At 35.6% G+C, this 16,278-nt stretch overlaps 1 protein-coding gene across 6 annotated transcripts in view; it reads right to left on the reverse strand.

Moving 5' to 3' along the window:
* Positions 1-251: 251 nt before the first annotated feature.
* The window catches only part of PACSIN2 (protein kinase C and casein kinase substrate in neurons 2), a 105,111-nt gene continuing 89,084 nt past the window's right edge, over positions 252-16,278 (reverse strand). For all 6 annotated transcript variants that reach the window (XM_080615575.1, XM_080615574.1, XM_080615577.1 and 3 more), the window contains 8 exons: positions 15,711-15,856; positions 12,205-12,330; positions 11,507-11,629; positions 8,108-8,245; positions 6,862-6,985; positions 5,721-5,811; positions 1,941-2,062; positions 252-1,263 (listed from right to left, as the gene is read on the reverse strand). In XM_080615575.1, coding sequence (XP_080471701.1) covers positions 1,246-1,263; positions 1,941-2,062; positions 5,721-5,811; positions 6,862-6,985; positions 8,108-8,245; positions 11,507-11,629; positions 12,205-12,330; positions 15,711-15,856 — 888 coding nt within the window. In that variant the 3' untranslated portion in view covers positions 252-1,245. The remainder of the gene's footprint in view (positions 1,264-1,940; positions 2,063-5,720; positions 5,812-6,861; positions 6,986-8,107; positions 8,246-11,506; positions 11,630-12,204; positions 12,331-15,710; positions 15,857-16,278) is intronic.

The raw sequence follows: 16,278 nt of genomic DNA on the forward strand, positions 1-16,278 counted from the left end.
GTGTTTCGATTTCTGAATCACTGTAGTAATTTAATAAGAAAGCTAAGTTCACTAATTGAAATTAAAGGTTAATTCTACCAGACCATTGTATAGACAGAATACAGATGGCAGTATTTAGGAAGCTGGAGGCTCATGTCTGCACATAGAAATTTAATTTTAAAATGAGTTTATAGCAATTATTTTTATTAGATAGCAATGTTTACAAATTTGAATTAAGAAATAAAGTTACAGAATGGAATTATCTTGTGCTCATTCTTGGTTGTGATGGGTTTTTTCTTTAAGGTCATAATCATTTTTATACAGAATGTCATCAACAAAAAATTCTAGACTGTCTAAAACACAGCCCCACTATTTCCTCATTCAATATTTCATAATTTATCAAAAATCTATGCTTGTTCTAAACATTTTAAACAAGTATTTAATTAACTACTCTACTGGGCCCTTTATATATTTAAAATTTTTTTGTTCAATTTGTACACAATACAGATTTTTAAAAAGCACTTAAGGATTATATATTGCAATTTTTTGTAACTTTCAAAACTAGGAATAAATAGCTTGTTCCCATAACAAGATGAAATCCACTGTTCGATATACCACGTCCTGTCTTCTCCATACGTCTCATCTAAGCATACAATTTTCTAGCAGGAATATTGTTTTAAAACACTTAATTCCCCATCACTTTAATGCACAACCATTTATGACTGCAAGAGCTTCTACTTCCTGATAAGCGCAGGTTTAACTTAACTCTATATTTTGCAACAGTCTACTAAATAACACCTCAGCATGTACTTCATTTACATTTTCTTCCCCACAGCTCATGAGAGTCGGAAGACAAGATATGTCTGGTAAGGATGAAACTGCACTGAGGTTTCTATTAGGAACCCTCATTTCCAACGTATGCATTCATCCTTCTTTCTCATTCCTGTCTCACAGCCGAAGCCAGTAATAAAATAAAGCTTCCAACATCTAACATTGAAGTTGCTAACAAATGTAAGACTGTAAAGGAGGGGAAATCAAAAAAGTACATGCAATGTAACAAGTTGCTGCAAGGTTTCTGCTCTGTAAAGACTAAAAAGGAGTAAGAAGAGCCTGAGCCAGAAAGCTGCATAAGGAAAAATTATGCTGGAACAAATAAAAACATCAACAGTCTTAAGGCAACTTTCACTCCAATCAGCAGTGTGATTACTTGTGTATCTGAAGAGAAGTCCTTCTTTAGGGTACTTAATCATGTTGATACAAAAGATGTCACGAACCATATCTATCCTAGAAAAGTAAAAACATCAGATAGACATGAGTATGTTTTCCATTGGAATAAATCAGTCTTAATTAATACTTGTACATAAAGTCTAGTTTAATTCTCAAAGAATTAAAGAAATTTGACCAGTGCTTCTAAGAACTGCAGTTTATGGTTAAACTCCAGGATAATTAGCTTGATTTTCAAACATGCAAGAGCTCCCTCTGACCTCATCTAGGAAATGCAAACTGAAGCATGAAGCATGCTTTACACTATTGAAACCAGGATGTCTTAATTTTGTGCACAAACATGGATCAAAGGTATTAATGTCAAGTCAATTAAACAGCCAATATAAGAGTTGGGCCAGATGACTGCTATAGATTCCTTCCAACTAAACTATTCTGTTCTGACTTATGAACTATTATTACTTTAAAAATTAAGTGACAGAAAATAATTCTGTTATGGAAATTTTGTTTCAGTTGTAAGAAAAGAACTAAAGTATATAAGGAAAAAGCAAAAAAAAGTTATTCTACAGCTAGAGATTTATTTTTAGAAAGATCTATTGTCTACTACGAGAGGTCTACAAAGCTCAAAGCCAAATTCATTCTTTCCTCCCCTAAGATGATTCAATAGCAGCATCCATGATACTAAATCCTATAAAAAGACTTTAACAGATGGTTAATATATTGTAAATATTTTTACTAACCTGTATAGATGTCATGACCCCATTAGCAAGTACAGAAAGTTTTCCAGCCACTGACTTTACTCCTTGTTTAAACTGAGCTATATCAGGAGCTGAAGGCAAGACATTTGTAATATTGTAGCTTCCTAAAAGAACATGCACACAAGAAGAGAATTTTATATTAAAAGCAGCCTTTCCTCCCCTGGAAATACAAGATACTACCAGGAGCACGAAATACCAGTGTCTGATTGACACTGTAAAAACCACTGAGCACGTATCTCAAATTTCTTAAATGTGTGTCAATTTTTTTGAGTTGTTCAAAATTTCACCCAGAGTTGCATCTTCCACACTCTGTATTCCCAGCTAAGCAATAAAAGTTTGGATAATATATAATTTATTCCACACTTTCAATCCACTGCAGTGTTAATTTGTCTGGTATCCTAAACAGATTTATTACATTGCAATTAAAATATGGATGCACTTCTGTGGTTATGTGCATGCACAGGTATGCTTTGCATGCTGTATAAACACACATTTTGCATTACTACATCTGAAGCTTGGAGAGCTCTATAGAAATTACAGCAGATGTAATTAAGTTTTAAAACTGCAAGGCAAAGCCAGCAATACAGCCTTCGTTAAAGCCAATATAGTGTGGCCACTGTTAGCTCTGCTATTATGGAAAGTATAGGCCTGAAGATAGTTTTGAAACAGCTCTGATTTCTATTAACTGAATGATAAGTATTAACATGCTAACAACTACAATCAACCACTCATTTGCAAAAAGAATTACTGGCAGGCCTTAATATTAAATACCTGATACTGTAAAAAGCACAAATGCCAGTAAACCAGCGTCACAGGCAATGATCTTGGGAATAAGTGGGGTTCCTGAGAAGAAGCATCCCAAAACATACCTGTATCAAAACGGAGACTGCAATCTGTAGCCTTCATTTAAGACACATAGCCAACAGATAGTCATGACCAGTCAGGACACAACTAGTAACTTGCAAGCAGTTACTGAACCTTGGACAAGCTCGTCCAGCCTCAGACTCCCCAGCCTGTACAACTGTAACTGCTTTTGACAGGAGCTCCATAGTGCACATTGCTACACATGGGCTGCCCATTCTTCTCCCCTTTTTTTGTTTTGAGCAGGGGTGGAGGAGGGAAACAGAATGAACCTGCAGCTCCTCTTTTCATGGGAAATTAAAGGCACCTGCCTCATTAGCAGGCTGATAAAAACATTACTGTAGATAATGTGATTTAGCTAAACTAACTGGCTGGTTCATCGCAGTAGATGCTTCCCACTCCATTCTTTACAACCTGCTAGTAATTGTTTCTACAATGCATGGGCACACTTGTTTATAGATTATTTTAAAAAATTCTCTGTTACTGAGAGAGCCCTATTTCTGAACTGTCATTTTGACTTCCTTACAAACTGTTCCACTTAACAAAAATGCTGAAGCATTTGATATTAAAGTCAGAGTCATAGAAATAAAATTTGCAGATATAAATAACCTGGGAAAAGCTCTAACCACTTCTCAGCCACATTCATTTTCTCATGTTTTCCTGGTTATGTATAGTTGTCTAAAAAACTTGTAAATGAGACAGGAAAGCAACTCCTTTTCTTGTGATTTCCTCCAACATCAGCATCTACAAGTCAGCCATCCAACATGCCATCTTTCATAAGCAACTGGTCTGAAATAATGCTAAGTCGAAGGGTCTACTTGTAGCCGTCTTTTTGGTAAATGGCTCCCACAGCATTCTGTACAAACAAAAGCATCCCAAAACTGTTCTACCCTAAATCTCAGCAGAGCTCATAAAAACAACTTTAGATTCAAAGGACATTTTATTCTGGCAAGGACCCCAGAATTACAGCAGTGTTTTTGTTGCCAGCCTCTGGTCTCCTAATTACCTTTATTTTAGGGAACTAATGATGGCCTTGGCATTAATTCCACACCAGACAAGCTATCAGTAAAATTTCTCCAAGATGGACCACTGTCAAAAGATAGTCTTTGGGGTAGGAGGTGTAACAGGAATGCAGGAAAAGAAGATTCTGTAATTGAATATAGCGTGAATTTATAATATACAAAATAATTTCTGGTCTATCTTTTCCTCACTATTATCTTAGAGCAGTTGACAACCCACAAAATTTAGCAGAGGTTTAGTCTCTGTAACATAAAAATTCAAATTTACTGTTGAGTTGCACACCCGTCACAAACAGTAACTACCTCAAATCACAGGCAGGTCTTTTCATCCCATTATTAGGAATCTCTGCATTCCTCCATGAGCCCCAAGAACCCTTCCAAGTGGTTAGTGATGAATAATAGTGTGTGCATAATTCATGTACAGCTACTAAGCATTATATAATTGCCTGTATTACCCTTCTTCAGAATAGGGTGAGAATTTTACCACCTATATATATATGCATGTGTACATAAAAAGACACATTCACATATATATAAACACAGAGATATGTATTTCACATCAATTTCCCCGTCTTTAACACATCTACCTTTTCTAGCTTATTCTCTTATTCAGTACTGTGTAAAAGCCCCACACATATTACACAAATTAGAGGAAAAATTAATTCCATATAAAAATTTCATATGCAAGAAAATTAAAATAAAAAAGATGGAGTTCTAGTCAACAATAGATAAAAAATGTTATCACAATCCCATGTACTATTGAAAGCACAGTTCATAATTTCAGAAATACCATTTCTTTGCTTGTATTTCCCACATCTTTTTTAAGCACAAGTATGACATAATCTTGCAAATACTCTTTCAAGTGGGTAATTTACTGCAATTTCTGCTTTACGTCTCCTCCCCTACTTAATTTTTTTTCACATTTCAAATTACTAAAATCCAGCTTAAGTAACTAGTAACAGGAGTAATTTCTCTACTAGCCAGTGTATTCAAAACTTGCTTTCAGGGGATCAAAACTAAACAATCACGTTTGGTTTGCTGTTTGGTAATGCTGTTGGCATTAACCCATGCCAGCTGTGCCAGCATTTGCTCCAGGCAGTGACCAGCAGACAGGAGGGGATTTCAGACACTGGCTGGTGCTTTCCCAAGCTGAATCCCTCCCAGCCAGCTACTCTGCAGCCAAAAGCTCTGCAGGCTGAGGCAGGTCACATTGTCCCCTGTGAGGGCTGATACTGAGCTTCTGCTGGCCTCACCCAGGCTCCGTCCAGCCTACTCCGGCCCGCAGGGCCTAAGGTGGTGGCTCTGGCAGGAAGCTCTCCAGACACCTACTTGTAGCCCTCTTTTTGGTAAATGGCTCCCACAGCATTCTGTGCAAATGAAAGCATCCCAAAACTGTCACGTTTGGTTTTTTAATTCCCAACTTTTCCACAGTAAAATCAGATGCTGCATACTGTTTGGCTTTCCACCCTATTTATATAATTACTCACAGATTTCAAGTTCTTCAAGAATTCTTTTTTTCCCATTTCTTCACAAGTTAAGGAATGAAACCCAACTGATAAAGTCAATAAAATGCTCCACTATTTCCTACCTTTTCTATATTACATTACTGCACTATCCTAAAAAGGTGTTAGAAAGAAAATGTGGGTTATTTTCAAAAGCCTAAGGAGCTTATTTTTTTTTTATTATTATTTTTTTTAAATAATAAATACACCAGCTATGCTTGCTTGACCTATTAGCAATACTAACATGTACTGCACTTTGTACACTTCTTGCAGAATACAGCTGCAGAATACAATGACAGCTAGCTGATAGTGGAACTAGAAACAGAGTACAGGAGCGCATTCACTCCATAATACAGTTTCTCACTCTGTTCAATATGTACCTGTTGGTTGTTTTTTCTGATCGTCAAACAGGTCAGATGAACTTATAGATGAGCTTCCAGAAAGTCTTTCTAGTCGAGCCCTTGCTTCATACTAGAAAAGAATTGAGAAGAAAAAGTGTTGTAACAGTATACTGTCATCTTTCGAGGTCATGTCAGATAATTCATGAGATTATAGGTACAGTTTCGGAACATACAAATCCAGCTGAAGCAGACCATTCTGAAAGTTGCTCCCATTTTGTACTTTTCACATGACTTATACAGTGTGAGTTTGTCATAATCTCAACTCATTTCTGAGTTGATCAGAGTGACATTTACTACTGCAACACCAAGAGGCCTATTCACTGCTAGCTACCCTAAAATTGCTGAAAAACTATGCAACCATTAAAAACAACTAAAAAATGTGAAATTGAGTGGTTAGGACAAGATAAGGAAAAAGCACTGCAGCTAGCATCATGGTAACCCTTCTAATCACATCATGCTTTTAATTCAACTTTTTCTGAGTTCCCTGGAAACATAATAATAATTGATGATTATTATTATTATAATAAATTAATTATATTTTTACATTCCTCATAACATTGCTAATTTTTCATTAAAAGTATGTTTTCAAAATGATCCCCCACCTCTAAAATGCAATATAATATTAATCTGTGTTTTATTTCTAGGCTGAATCAATTACATGTCATTTATTGAACAATTCATCACTTAGTTGGCCTTACAATAGTAATAACATTTCCATGCAACAAACACAGACGGGACAGCTGTTTTAACAACAGTTTGTTGGCATCAATTTGGGCATTTAGAACAAATGAAGTAAGCGTACATCCAGCATCAGGCTGATTCTTTCAAAAATAAAGACTGCTGACCACTTCTGTCAGCAAAGAATGATGTTAGAGGTAAGGTCCTTCTTGCAGTGGCAACTCCTTAAAACCAAATGATAAACTATCAGAGTTATCAGAAACACCTACATCTCTATGAGACAAATATTCAAGTGGACATAATTCTATAAGCTTACTAATTCTACAAGCTTACTAATTCTACCAATTTTAACTATTTATGGCTTTCTCTATATAAGAACACTGTGTTTATAGTCAAAGACTATTTTAATATTAAAAAATATTTACCACTGCTTTCCACTTACATCAGCATGATCTTGCCTTCCAAAATACATGTCTGATGAAATTGCTTTTACATTGCCAAATTTTTTTTGTGCCTCATCTGTGTTTAAAGGTGGTTCATATTCAGGCTTACGACGAGATGCAGGCCTAAAAGAAAAATAAACTGCATTTGTGAGCCTTTTATTTACATCACAACAAAAAATGAAATCAGTATCAACCCAGGACAAAGAAATTCAGATAACTAAGTTGACAGAGCAGCAAATAAAATTTCAGTGACCGTTTTACAAGATGGTGAACAAACAGCATTTCAAATTCATTAATCTTGTATCTTTATTTTCAAAGTTCATTTAAAAAGCAAGCTAAATTACGTGAACAAGGACAGAATATTTCTAGAAAATGTCAAAACCCACAATGTCAGTGAAATTCAGATTTAAATGCAATAGCACAAAAAGGTTTAACATCCTTTAAACTGTCACTGCCTTCCACCTCAAACATACATATTTAACACAGTCGCTTTCCTTTTTCTCCCCTCCAACTTTTCCGAAGTAAATGTAAGCAAATAAGGAAGTAACAGTATTATGGACATGAACCTCTATTTTGTGTAATATGCATCACTGGTCCACTAGAGAGGAAGGAGCAGAACATGCTTGTGTTAAAACAGTTGTACTTACATGCACAAACTGTACTTTACAGGTAAATGAAAAATACAGTTTTAAGTAAGAACAGAATGAGAAAACACCAACCAAGGATACAAAGCACCACATTCTTACATTTTCTACTTGATACAAAGATAAAAATGCAGTAGTCAAAGAATTATGTTCATTTTTTATCGTCACAACAATTAGACATGTTGTTTGCAAGTATCTTCAATACTTTCAGCCTAAAAGCTGAGTACCCTACAGTTTCATTGACCAGGTAACTGGGTTCTCTTTGGTTCATTTGGCAATAAACAAAGAAGTAAAGCACCTATGCTCTCAAAACAGTGCAAATATTTGAGTTTCTCTCAACATCTTTTGTCTACTCCTTTTTTTTGCTTAAACGCTTCGGAAATTACCTCCAGTACATACACTGTACAGCACCGAGCGAAACAGCCAAGTGCTTAAAATATAACTAGGAAATTCAGCTTACCAGAAAAAAAAAAAATCTCTTGGCTGCTGCTGAAAGTTGCGACCAAATTCTCCTTCTAGTTTGAAAAAAATCCCACTACTCTGACCAGCACTCAAAGCTTTGGCTTTCTGTACAGAAATCAGTTAGGTTTTCTTGGTATACCTGTCTGAAAATCCTGGACTTTTTGAAGTTAACATTACATCAGCATCTCTACTACTGCTATCTTTCTTCCAAAAAGAATCTGAATTGTCGTCCCATTTAGAGAAAGTGCTGCTCCTCAAATCTGAAGAATCGTAGTACCTAAAATAAAGGAAGTAAAAAAAACTATTGAAAAAGTGGGAACTATATATTGTTGAATAAATATTGCTATAATAAGTGTACACTGGCAAGTTTTCAACACAATGATAGTTGTCAATGAATAATCAGGACTTCATAATATTGGTTAGAAGCTTTGCAGAATTGAATTCAATTGATTTTTTGGTTTTTACACATATATTTGACTGACTGGAAAGTTCAACCTTTCTTTTGGTTGGATATGGCCATGAAAATGCAATATATCTTTGCCTGAAAGATATGGCTTCACCAAAACCAGCAAAGTTCTCCTTACTTCAAAGTATTACACCTTCGTTAGTGTCAGGAAAAGCACTGGGAAGGACATTGTCAAGACACCTGGCTGGTTTAAGAGCAGCCCTCAGAAAACTCAAGGACAGACTCTGCAAGCAAGGCACCATGATGACACTACAAAGTAGTCTGCTCATAAAGGCCTCGTGCTAAGATACCAGCTACAAAAAGAGCCACCATAACTTTCAAGGCACTTTGAACACTCCAGAGATCCAAGAACACAGAGCTAACCCATGGCATCCAGGTGTGCTCTGGTTCCACATGGGGCAAAGTTTTTTCACTAAGGAGCTGATAGTGGCTAATCTCACAGTTCCAGACAAGTCAATCTTTAAACTATGCAAGCAGAGAATCTGGTCTCATTTTCTAAGGCATCAACAAACAGTTCAGAACAGTAAAGATAGCCCTCATCTTTGGTTCTGTGTGTTATTGAAATAAATTTTTATTTAAATATTTTTTGTATTTTTTAATACAAATATTAAATACCTCTGAGTTTTGTAACATGTTTTGTTAAAACAACACTTAAAAACAAGTCTTAATACAACAATCTTCTCTTGCATATCAAAACCGCAGGGAAAACACAAACATAAAGAAAAGAGCGGAAAAGAATCAGCATGTTTTTCGGTTCTGGTCATATGTTATCTTGACCTTTTCCCCTTTGATTAGCTACATTTATCTAAACATATACGGAGAATACTTGAAAAAAACAACCTATTAAAATGCCAAAGATTAAGAATTTCCCTTTGTAGTTAAATAGACTTTCTTAAAGTTTGGATTCGACCAGGGTAGGGAGTAAAATGATCAACAGGAGGCTAGCAGAACGGAATGATTCAGTAGAACAGAACAAGCATGGGACATTAGTCTCCAGCTGTGTTTTTTGAAAAGCACTCTCAAAAAAAACCACCCACAACAAGGTCCTTCGTATTTGTGTTACGAATAGTCAGGACACTTCGTTTTTGCAGTTTATGAGACATGTGACACCTTCAGCAGCGAGGCCTCCACCTCTGCACATGGAAAATAGTAGGGACAGATCTGGAATGAACTACAAGAAGCAAGAGTCTCTCCCCTTCCCTTCTGACAGACAAAAAGAAGCCACAGCAATCTTTTGAAGTTTCATATGGACATGTAATAACAAGGTGTTCATATATATATATGTATACATATGTGTACATGTATACATATACATACATCTATATATGAAGCTATCCAATCTCACAATGACCATCAAAATCACAGGATGGGGCAGGGGCTACAAGAACTGATACAAGAGCATATGTGTACATATATACATATACATACATCTATATATGAAGCTATCCAATCTCACAATGACCATCAAAATCACAGGATGGGGCAGGGGCTACAAGAGCTAATAATAACATTACTTACTTTCTTTATCCTTCCCTCTCAGATTTTCATAACTTTGCAAAATAGTATTCTCAGTATTCAGGGAGTGTGGGAGGGGTGTGAGTGGAAGGAGACAGAAACCCAGCATTGAATAGAAAATAAAATTTAACATTGTTATGTTAATAGATTTTATTAATTGTAGCAGAAAGAAAAATCAAAATCCAAGGATTTTGTGAAGCTTCAGTTATATTTCTAAATCTTCAGATATTTTGCTTGATTAATTTACAGATATTTGTCAGAACTCTTGAATGCGATTATTTTGCTTTTGGGCATATATGAAGATGATGTTAAATTTACCTCTATTTCAAAGCCACCCTTTGGAATTAAGGCTAATAACCACCTTACAGACCTTACCAAGACTAACAATCTGACTTTGTACTTTCTCTAAAGAGAATGAATTTGTACACCAACTCGAATTAGATTCTACTATTGCTATAACTAGAAAATGATCTGGGAGCAGCTAGGTTACAATTTATCTTCTAATTATTGACCCAAAACACACCAAAAAACCTCTTCCATAATTTATCCTTTGCCTGCTAGTAGGCTTATGAATAATTCGAGAGCAGTAACAGTTCTTTTCAAGGAACAAACAGGGAAGCACTGAAATGATACGCTTTATTTTACAAGACTTGGTACCATGTTTGCATTTCTGCCACAAGCGATTACACTACAAAGTAATGACACAAAAGCCTTTGTGGTTTTATTTGCCTGTCTACAAGTAATTAGGTACAATTTTTCATGTTTCTGTGGCACCAATCCAATAAAGGCAGTTTATAAAAGCAACACCTGTTTCTATCTGTCAGTCCAGAAACAACTGTTTCACTGCAATTAGTGCCTGTAGAACTAACTCATTTTCCTCTCCTTCCCAACAGCAGTATTTTGTAATTTGCACTGCATTCATACTTTGACCAAAAATTCATCAATTATTTTTTGCATTTTTTTTAATTTAAATCTGTAAAAGTCTATCAAATAACACTGCAGGCATCTACACAATACATCCAACACACAATACCTCAAAAAGATGTAAGTTTTTGCATCTGGCACGCTTCCAGTTAAAAGGCTGATACAACTGTAGTGTATCTAATATCAGACTTTGATGCTTGTTTAATTTTAAGTAGGAGATTGAAGACAATGCCACAAGAAAGAAAAGGAAAAAAAAAAAAAAGGAATGAACACGAATCATTCTGCCAGAAATAAAAATCACTGGATTTGGTGCACAGCAATTAAAAGGTTACATGGCAACTGTCTGTGCAAACAGAGACTAGACCCTGAACAAGACAAAACCTGTAAACACATTAACCCAGACTATCCTCAGAAAAAGTAACTCCTCTTCTTTATAAATACATGTGTCATCAAGGTAAGGTCAACTATTCCACAACTTTTCTGATTCAGACGTCCCCTGAAAATACGTTGGGTGTGTAGACATGTCCAGTTGTCTTCTGTTTTGATCTTAAGTTCCAAATATACTGTGCATATCTGAATACATAACTTGCATATATTTCTGCCCCCACCCTAAGTAAAAAGCTTATAAATTACCTTGAACTAGCAGAGAAATATGAGTCTTCTACATCATCGGTGTATTTTTTCTTCGGCTTTGCACTTACAGGTGTTTCCTGCTCTATTGTTTGCATATCTGAGGTGACTGAGTGAGAAATGCCACTGGGGACAAGAAGAAAATAAGTATATAAGGAGATGACAAAGCTCCCACCTAGAAAGAAAAAAATTAAAGCCCAAATCTAGTTTCTGAAGCTTGCTGATAAAGCTCAAGCTATACAAACATTTAAGAAGAAAGTAGGAATTTAAAAAATACAGGAACAAAGAAAAAGCGCTGGAAAACTCAACTGTAATTATCTGAAGTAGGGACAGCACTTCTGAACACACAGACCAATCCAACAATTGGAAAACAGAGCAATTTCAGAGTTTTGGCTTGTAAAAGACAGAGTACACTTGGGTTGGTAGTGTTCACTGAAAACATTCTACCCTCCTCACAGTCAGCTAATGGAGGCAAAAGCCTTACAGACATCCTACAGTTTAGCTTAACACCTGTCTGGCAGGTTAGAACTTAATCAGAAGCAATTCTGATCCTTCCCCTTGACAAATACTAGATTCTTTGATTGTGTTATTTAAGTTTCCATAACACACTTTAGTATATTTTTTCATTTCCTAAGTAAAACGAAGGATAACTGCATAAAGCCACAGAGTATTTTAAATACAGTTCATAGAAATTCACACACCTTCTGTTGCTGCCAAATCCTATGCCAAGCCTCTCCAATTCAGTTTTCTTCTTACCAGATAGATTTAAATTTTCTTCTTTTGTTTTAATATCAAGATCTCTGTAGGCCAACCGTAAAGATGATACGCTAGAACAAAACATACAGTTAAAATATAACTGTAAAATGCTACACAATGTCCAACCCAATAATAATGGTAGAAAATCAGCAACATATACTGCAGCACTGTAATTTGCAGTTTACTGTGTTTACTGAAAATATTAATTATTAATTGGATAAAATTCAAACTACAAGGATGAGAGAAAGCCAGCAGAGAAGACTGTGGAAACAGTACCCTAGTCTGTGTATGAGCAAGTAATCTTTTTCAAAATGAACGTGAAGCTTGCTACTGCTAAAGTTGAGGACAGTTTTGCATCACCTTTAAGTCAAACTGAGTCTTTTTTCCACAGTCCTGATTCTAGGTGAAGCCAAATAATCGTCAAAAAAGCCAACTCTCATGTACTACAGTAAAGTGGTATTCATGATAGAATACTAGTAATATTTTTCCCTAATGTCCAGCTTGGCCTTGCTATATCTCACTCCACCCCTGCCTTATGCTGTCAGTGGTTTTAACACTTGCTATATATACACACTCTTGAGACAAGTGCTCAAGGTAGACCATGCTTCTTTATTGATACAGCCCTTCCTTATATGCCCAAAAGAGCATCTCAGGAGAGGGAAGGAGTCTTTGTACTCCCAAAACGGAATATATTCTGTATTATGGAAACTCTGAAGCATCCAAACTTTGTAATTTGCTGCACAGCTGGCAACACATTTTGTCATCCGAAACATCTCCAGAGTTCAGACACTGTAAGCTGTCATTCTGAGATACCACAAATTTCCTGTACATCAAAGCAATAGCAACTATTTTCCAGTAATACTAGTGTAGCAGAGACAGGCTTTTAATCTTGACTACAAAATTGTAGAAACACTGCTTGCATTTAAGTTGTTAGGTTAAAAGTGACAAAAATAGTAATTTTAATGAGCAATGCAGCAGTATTTTAATTCATAAGTTGTGACTGCCATAAAGTACAAAGGAACACTATCAGAAGAAAGGTAAATGAGATTTAGGTTCTGTGCAGAAACAGGAATGAAACCAAGTTTTTGACCATGGAGTATTTTCTTACAGTGTGTCTCCTAACTATTTGATTACTGAAACTTGCTGGCTCTTGCCAGCTTGATTTCTTCTGGTCCCATGCATACTGACTTAACCAAGAGTACCAGATGCCTCTACCAAAGTTCATGCCCTGCTGGTTAGTGCATCTCCTGCAAGACAGGAGCTGTGTGGCTGAATGTGTTATAATGAAAAGGACAGTCTGGTCTTCTTCCTTCAAAGACAAGGGATGTAGGTACCAGCCTGCTATAAGGAAGGGGAGGGACAACACTCCTCCACTGATGAGGCATTTCAAAAAGGAGGAGAGCAATCTCAATCTTGTGATGATTAGATATCCTTTGACTGGGGCTTTAAGAGGACTTGGAGCCAGAACTAAAAATATCACTGTGTCTTATGTTCAGTTGCTTATAACAATAAAAGTCAGATACAAAAAAGGATGCATCTATGGAATGACTTTTGAAACCAATAAAATCAGAAAAATATATCTCTAAAGCACAGAGTATGTTCAGGAACATTTTAAATCAATTCTTACAGTTTAGGACCAACTGTTACACAGAAAATTAAAAATGTTCTTTAAAGTTCAACTTGAAACCATTACTGATAAAAATCTACTCAGCACTTTAAGTTGAAAGATCAGCAGCCCATCTTCATGAAATATTATTTATGAACACTAAAAATCTTATTTGCTGTTGATTAAAACAAGCAGGTTCAATTTAAAAGTAATTCCAGTTATCTATTTTCATCAGTGTACAGCAGAAAAAGGTGTATCAATTATAAAATAACATTTTAAGTCTCAGAACTCTTTAACTTTCTAAATACTAGCCCATAAAAGAATTACTTCCGTTCCTGCCACGTAACAAAACCACATCGAATTAATTTACTAAAACTCATTACTCAAGCTTTTAAAATTAAAACTGCCAAACAAATTAGTTGGAAACAGATGCAATTTTAAAGGTATTCACAGTTGTTTAATTTAGCTATATACTGCCATCTGCAGTTAAAAATCCAAAAAGTTAATCTCAAGGGCAATAAAAGTTATCTTTGCCCTGCTGGGATCGGATCCGTAAACTGAAGCGTATGTGCACCCCTCATGTTTGAAGACATTTTTAGAGGATTCTGGCCACTGCAGAAAGGTTGCAGCAACCTTACACTAAAGGTTGCCTTTAATCTATGTAGATCTATACATTTCTGACACAAAAACCAAATCGCTAATTGCGGTTTTCTTTATAATTAAAGATACTATCATTAAAGAATAATAATAAATAATAATGAACAGTCATTTTTCTTGTTATTTAGTAGTCCACTCCTCCGAGTCACTCTACAGGTAGATTTTGTCAACCACTGAGAAGCATGACTTTGTGGTAAAAATACTTCAGCAAAAATGAATGATCCCCTTGTGATTAATGTTTTTGCAGCACACAAAATATCCATTTCTGTGGAGGCTAAATAAAAGTAAGCAAAAGGAGCAGGGAAGACATTACAGACCAAAGAGCTTGGTATCATGAGCTCCAAGTGATTTGTCTACAGGTTATAAAAATGATGTATCTTAGCACTCAAGAGAGGATGTTAAACTTTACAACAGTAAAAGTGTACACTAACCAACTATTTAATAGACTAATTTTGATGACAACTAACAAAATGTTAAAAACAAAAAACACGTAGCAGAGAAATGTGGTGGAAGGAATCAGAATCACCACCCTCTGACCTTTAGGGCTGAGTATTTATTGAGATGGATTAACAGATTCAAGGCCTCAGACAAAAATATTCAAAGGGTTGCAGTGAAATGAAAGCAGTTCCAATATAAAACAGCTGAAACTCAAGCAGACAATTCTGGTCATACTTAAGCTATCCCCTACTTTCAGCATAGAAACTCTTATCCAATAAGTACAAATAAAGCTGCGTATTTGTATGTTCACCCTGCTCATAGAAAGACTGCTTTAAATAGTATTCAGTTCACTACACCAAAACGCGAGGTAAAGAAAGTTCAAGAGGCAAGAGTCTTCTCTGTAATACTTCAACATGTTTGGAGTTTATTTCACATTTTATTCATATGTATCAGCAGAATGTCTCCTTATTTTCTCTGCTAAATAACACTAAAGTTATTTTTAAAGATAGCACTGGGCTATTTCTACAGTAAATAATTAACTAGAGAAACATATGGCAAAATGGCAAAAAAAAGGGCAATGGGAGGACTGCCATTTGGCCCACCTCATCAACATCTGGGGTTTTTTTAAAGCAAGAACTGAAGTTTTATGTGCATGAGCTAATCTCTGGTAGTATTAAAATGTTGGCAATTACTTCATTAACATGAAATTAGGCTTCATGGTTTACCATTCTATATTTAATTCATACTTACAGTGGCTCTTCCTTATCAGTTTTCTTACTGCCATGATGATCCTCTTGTTCCTTTATTTTATCTACAGCTTGTGCTTGTTTTTCAATCTCATTAAAGCTTTGGCTGCTCACTTTTTGTGCCCCCAAACCACCTTTTTTGGCACCGAGCTTGATTTATTGAAAAACAAAAAACAAAAGCCCCAGCATTATAAGGGAGACAATGACTTCAACTGACTTAACAGTCAGCTTTGAAAGCAACAGCAAACACTGTACTCTGTTCAGGAGCATATGCAAACAACAATTAAAATCTGGAGTAGAGAAAATATCTTTTCATGTTTTGACCCTCTTCTACATGCTGCTTCTACTAACTCTCACAAATTTTGTTAGCTCTGCAGGCAAGCATCACAGGGTAATGAAACTATTATAGTTTTAACTGTTCAGAAGTTAGCATGTTCAAATAAATAATATATAGCACAACTTCAGTTTCTTAATAAAGGATTTTGTTGCACAGGATTAACATAATAAAACTTGTTGCAATGGAACCATTTGGTGCTTATGCACTTAATTCAGAATCTACATTTAGAAGTGGC

Source organism: Psittacula echo (genome assembly GCF_963264785.1).
Source record: "Psittacula echo genome assembly, chromosome: 1".
Classification (NCBI taxonomy): domain Eukaryota; kingdom Metazoa; phylum Chordata; class Aves; order Psittaciformes; family Psittacidae; genus Psittacula; species Psittacula echo.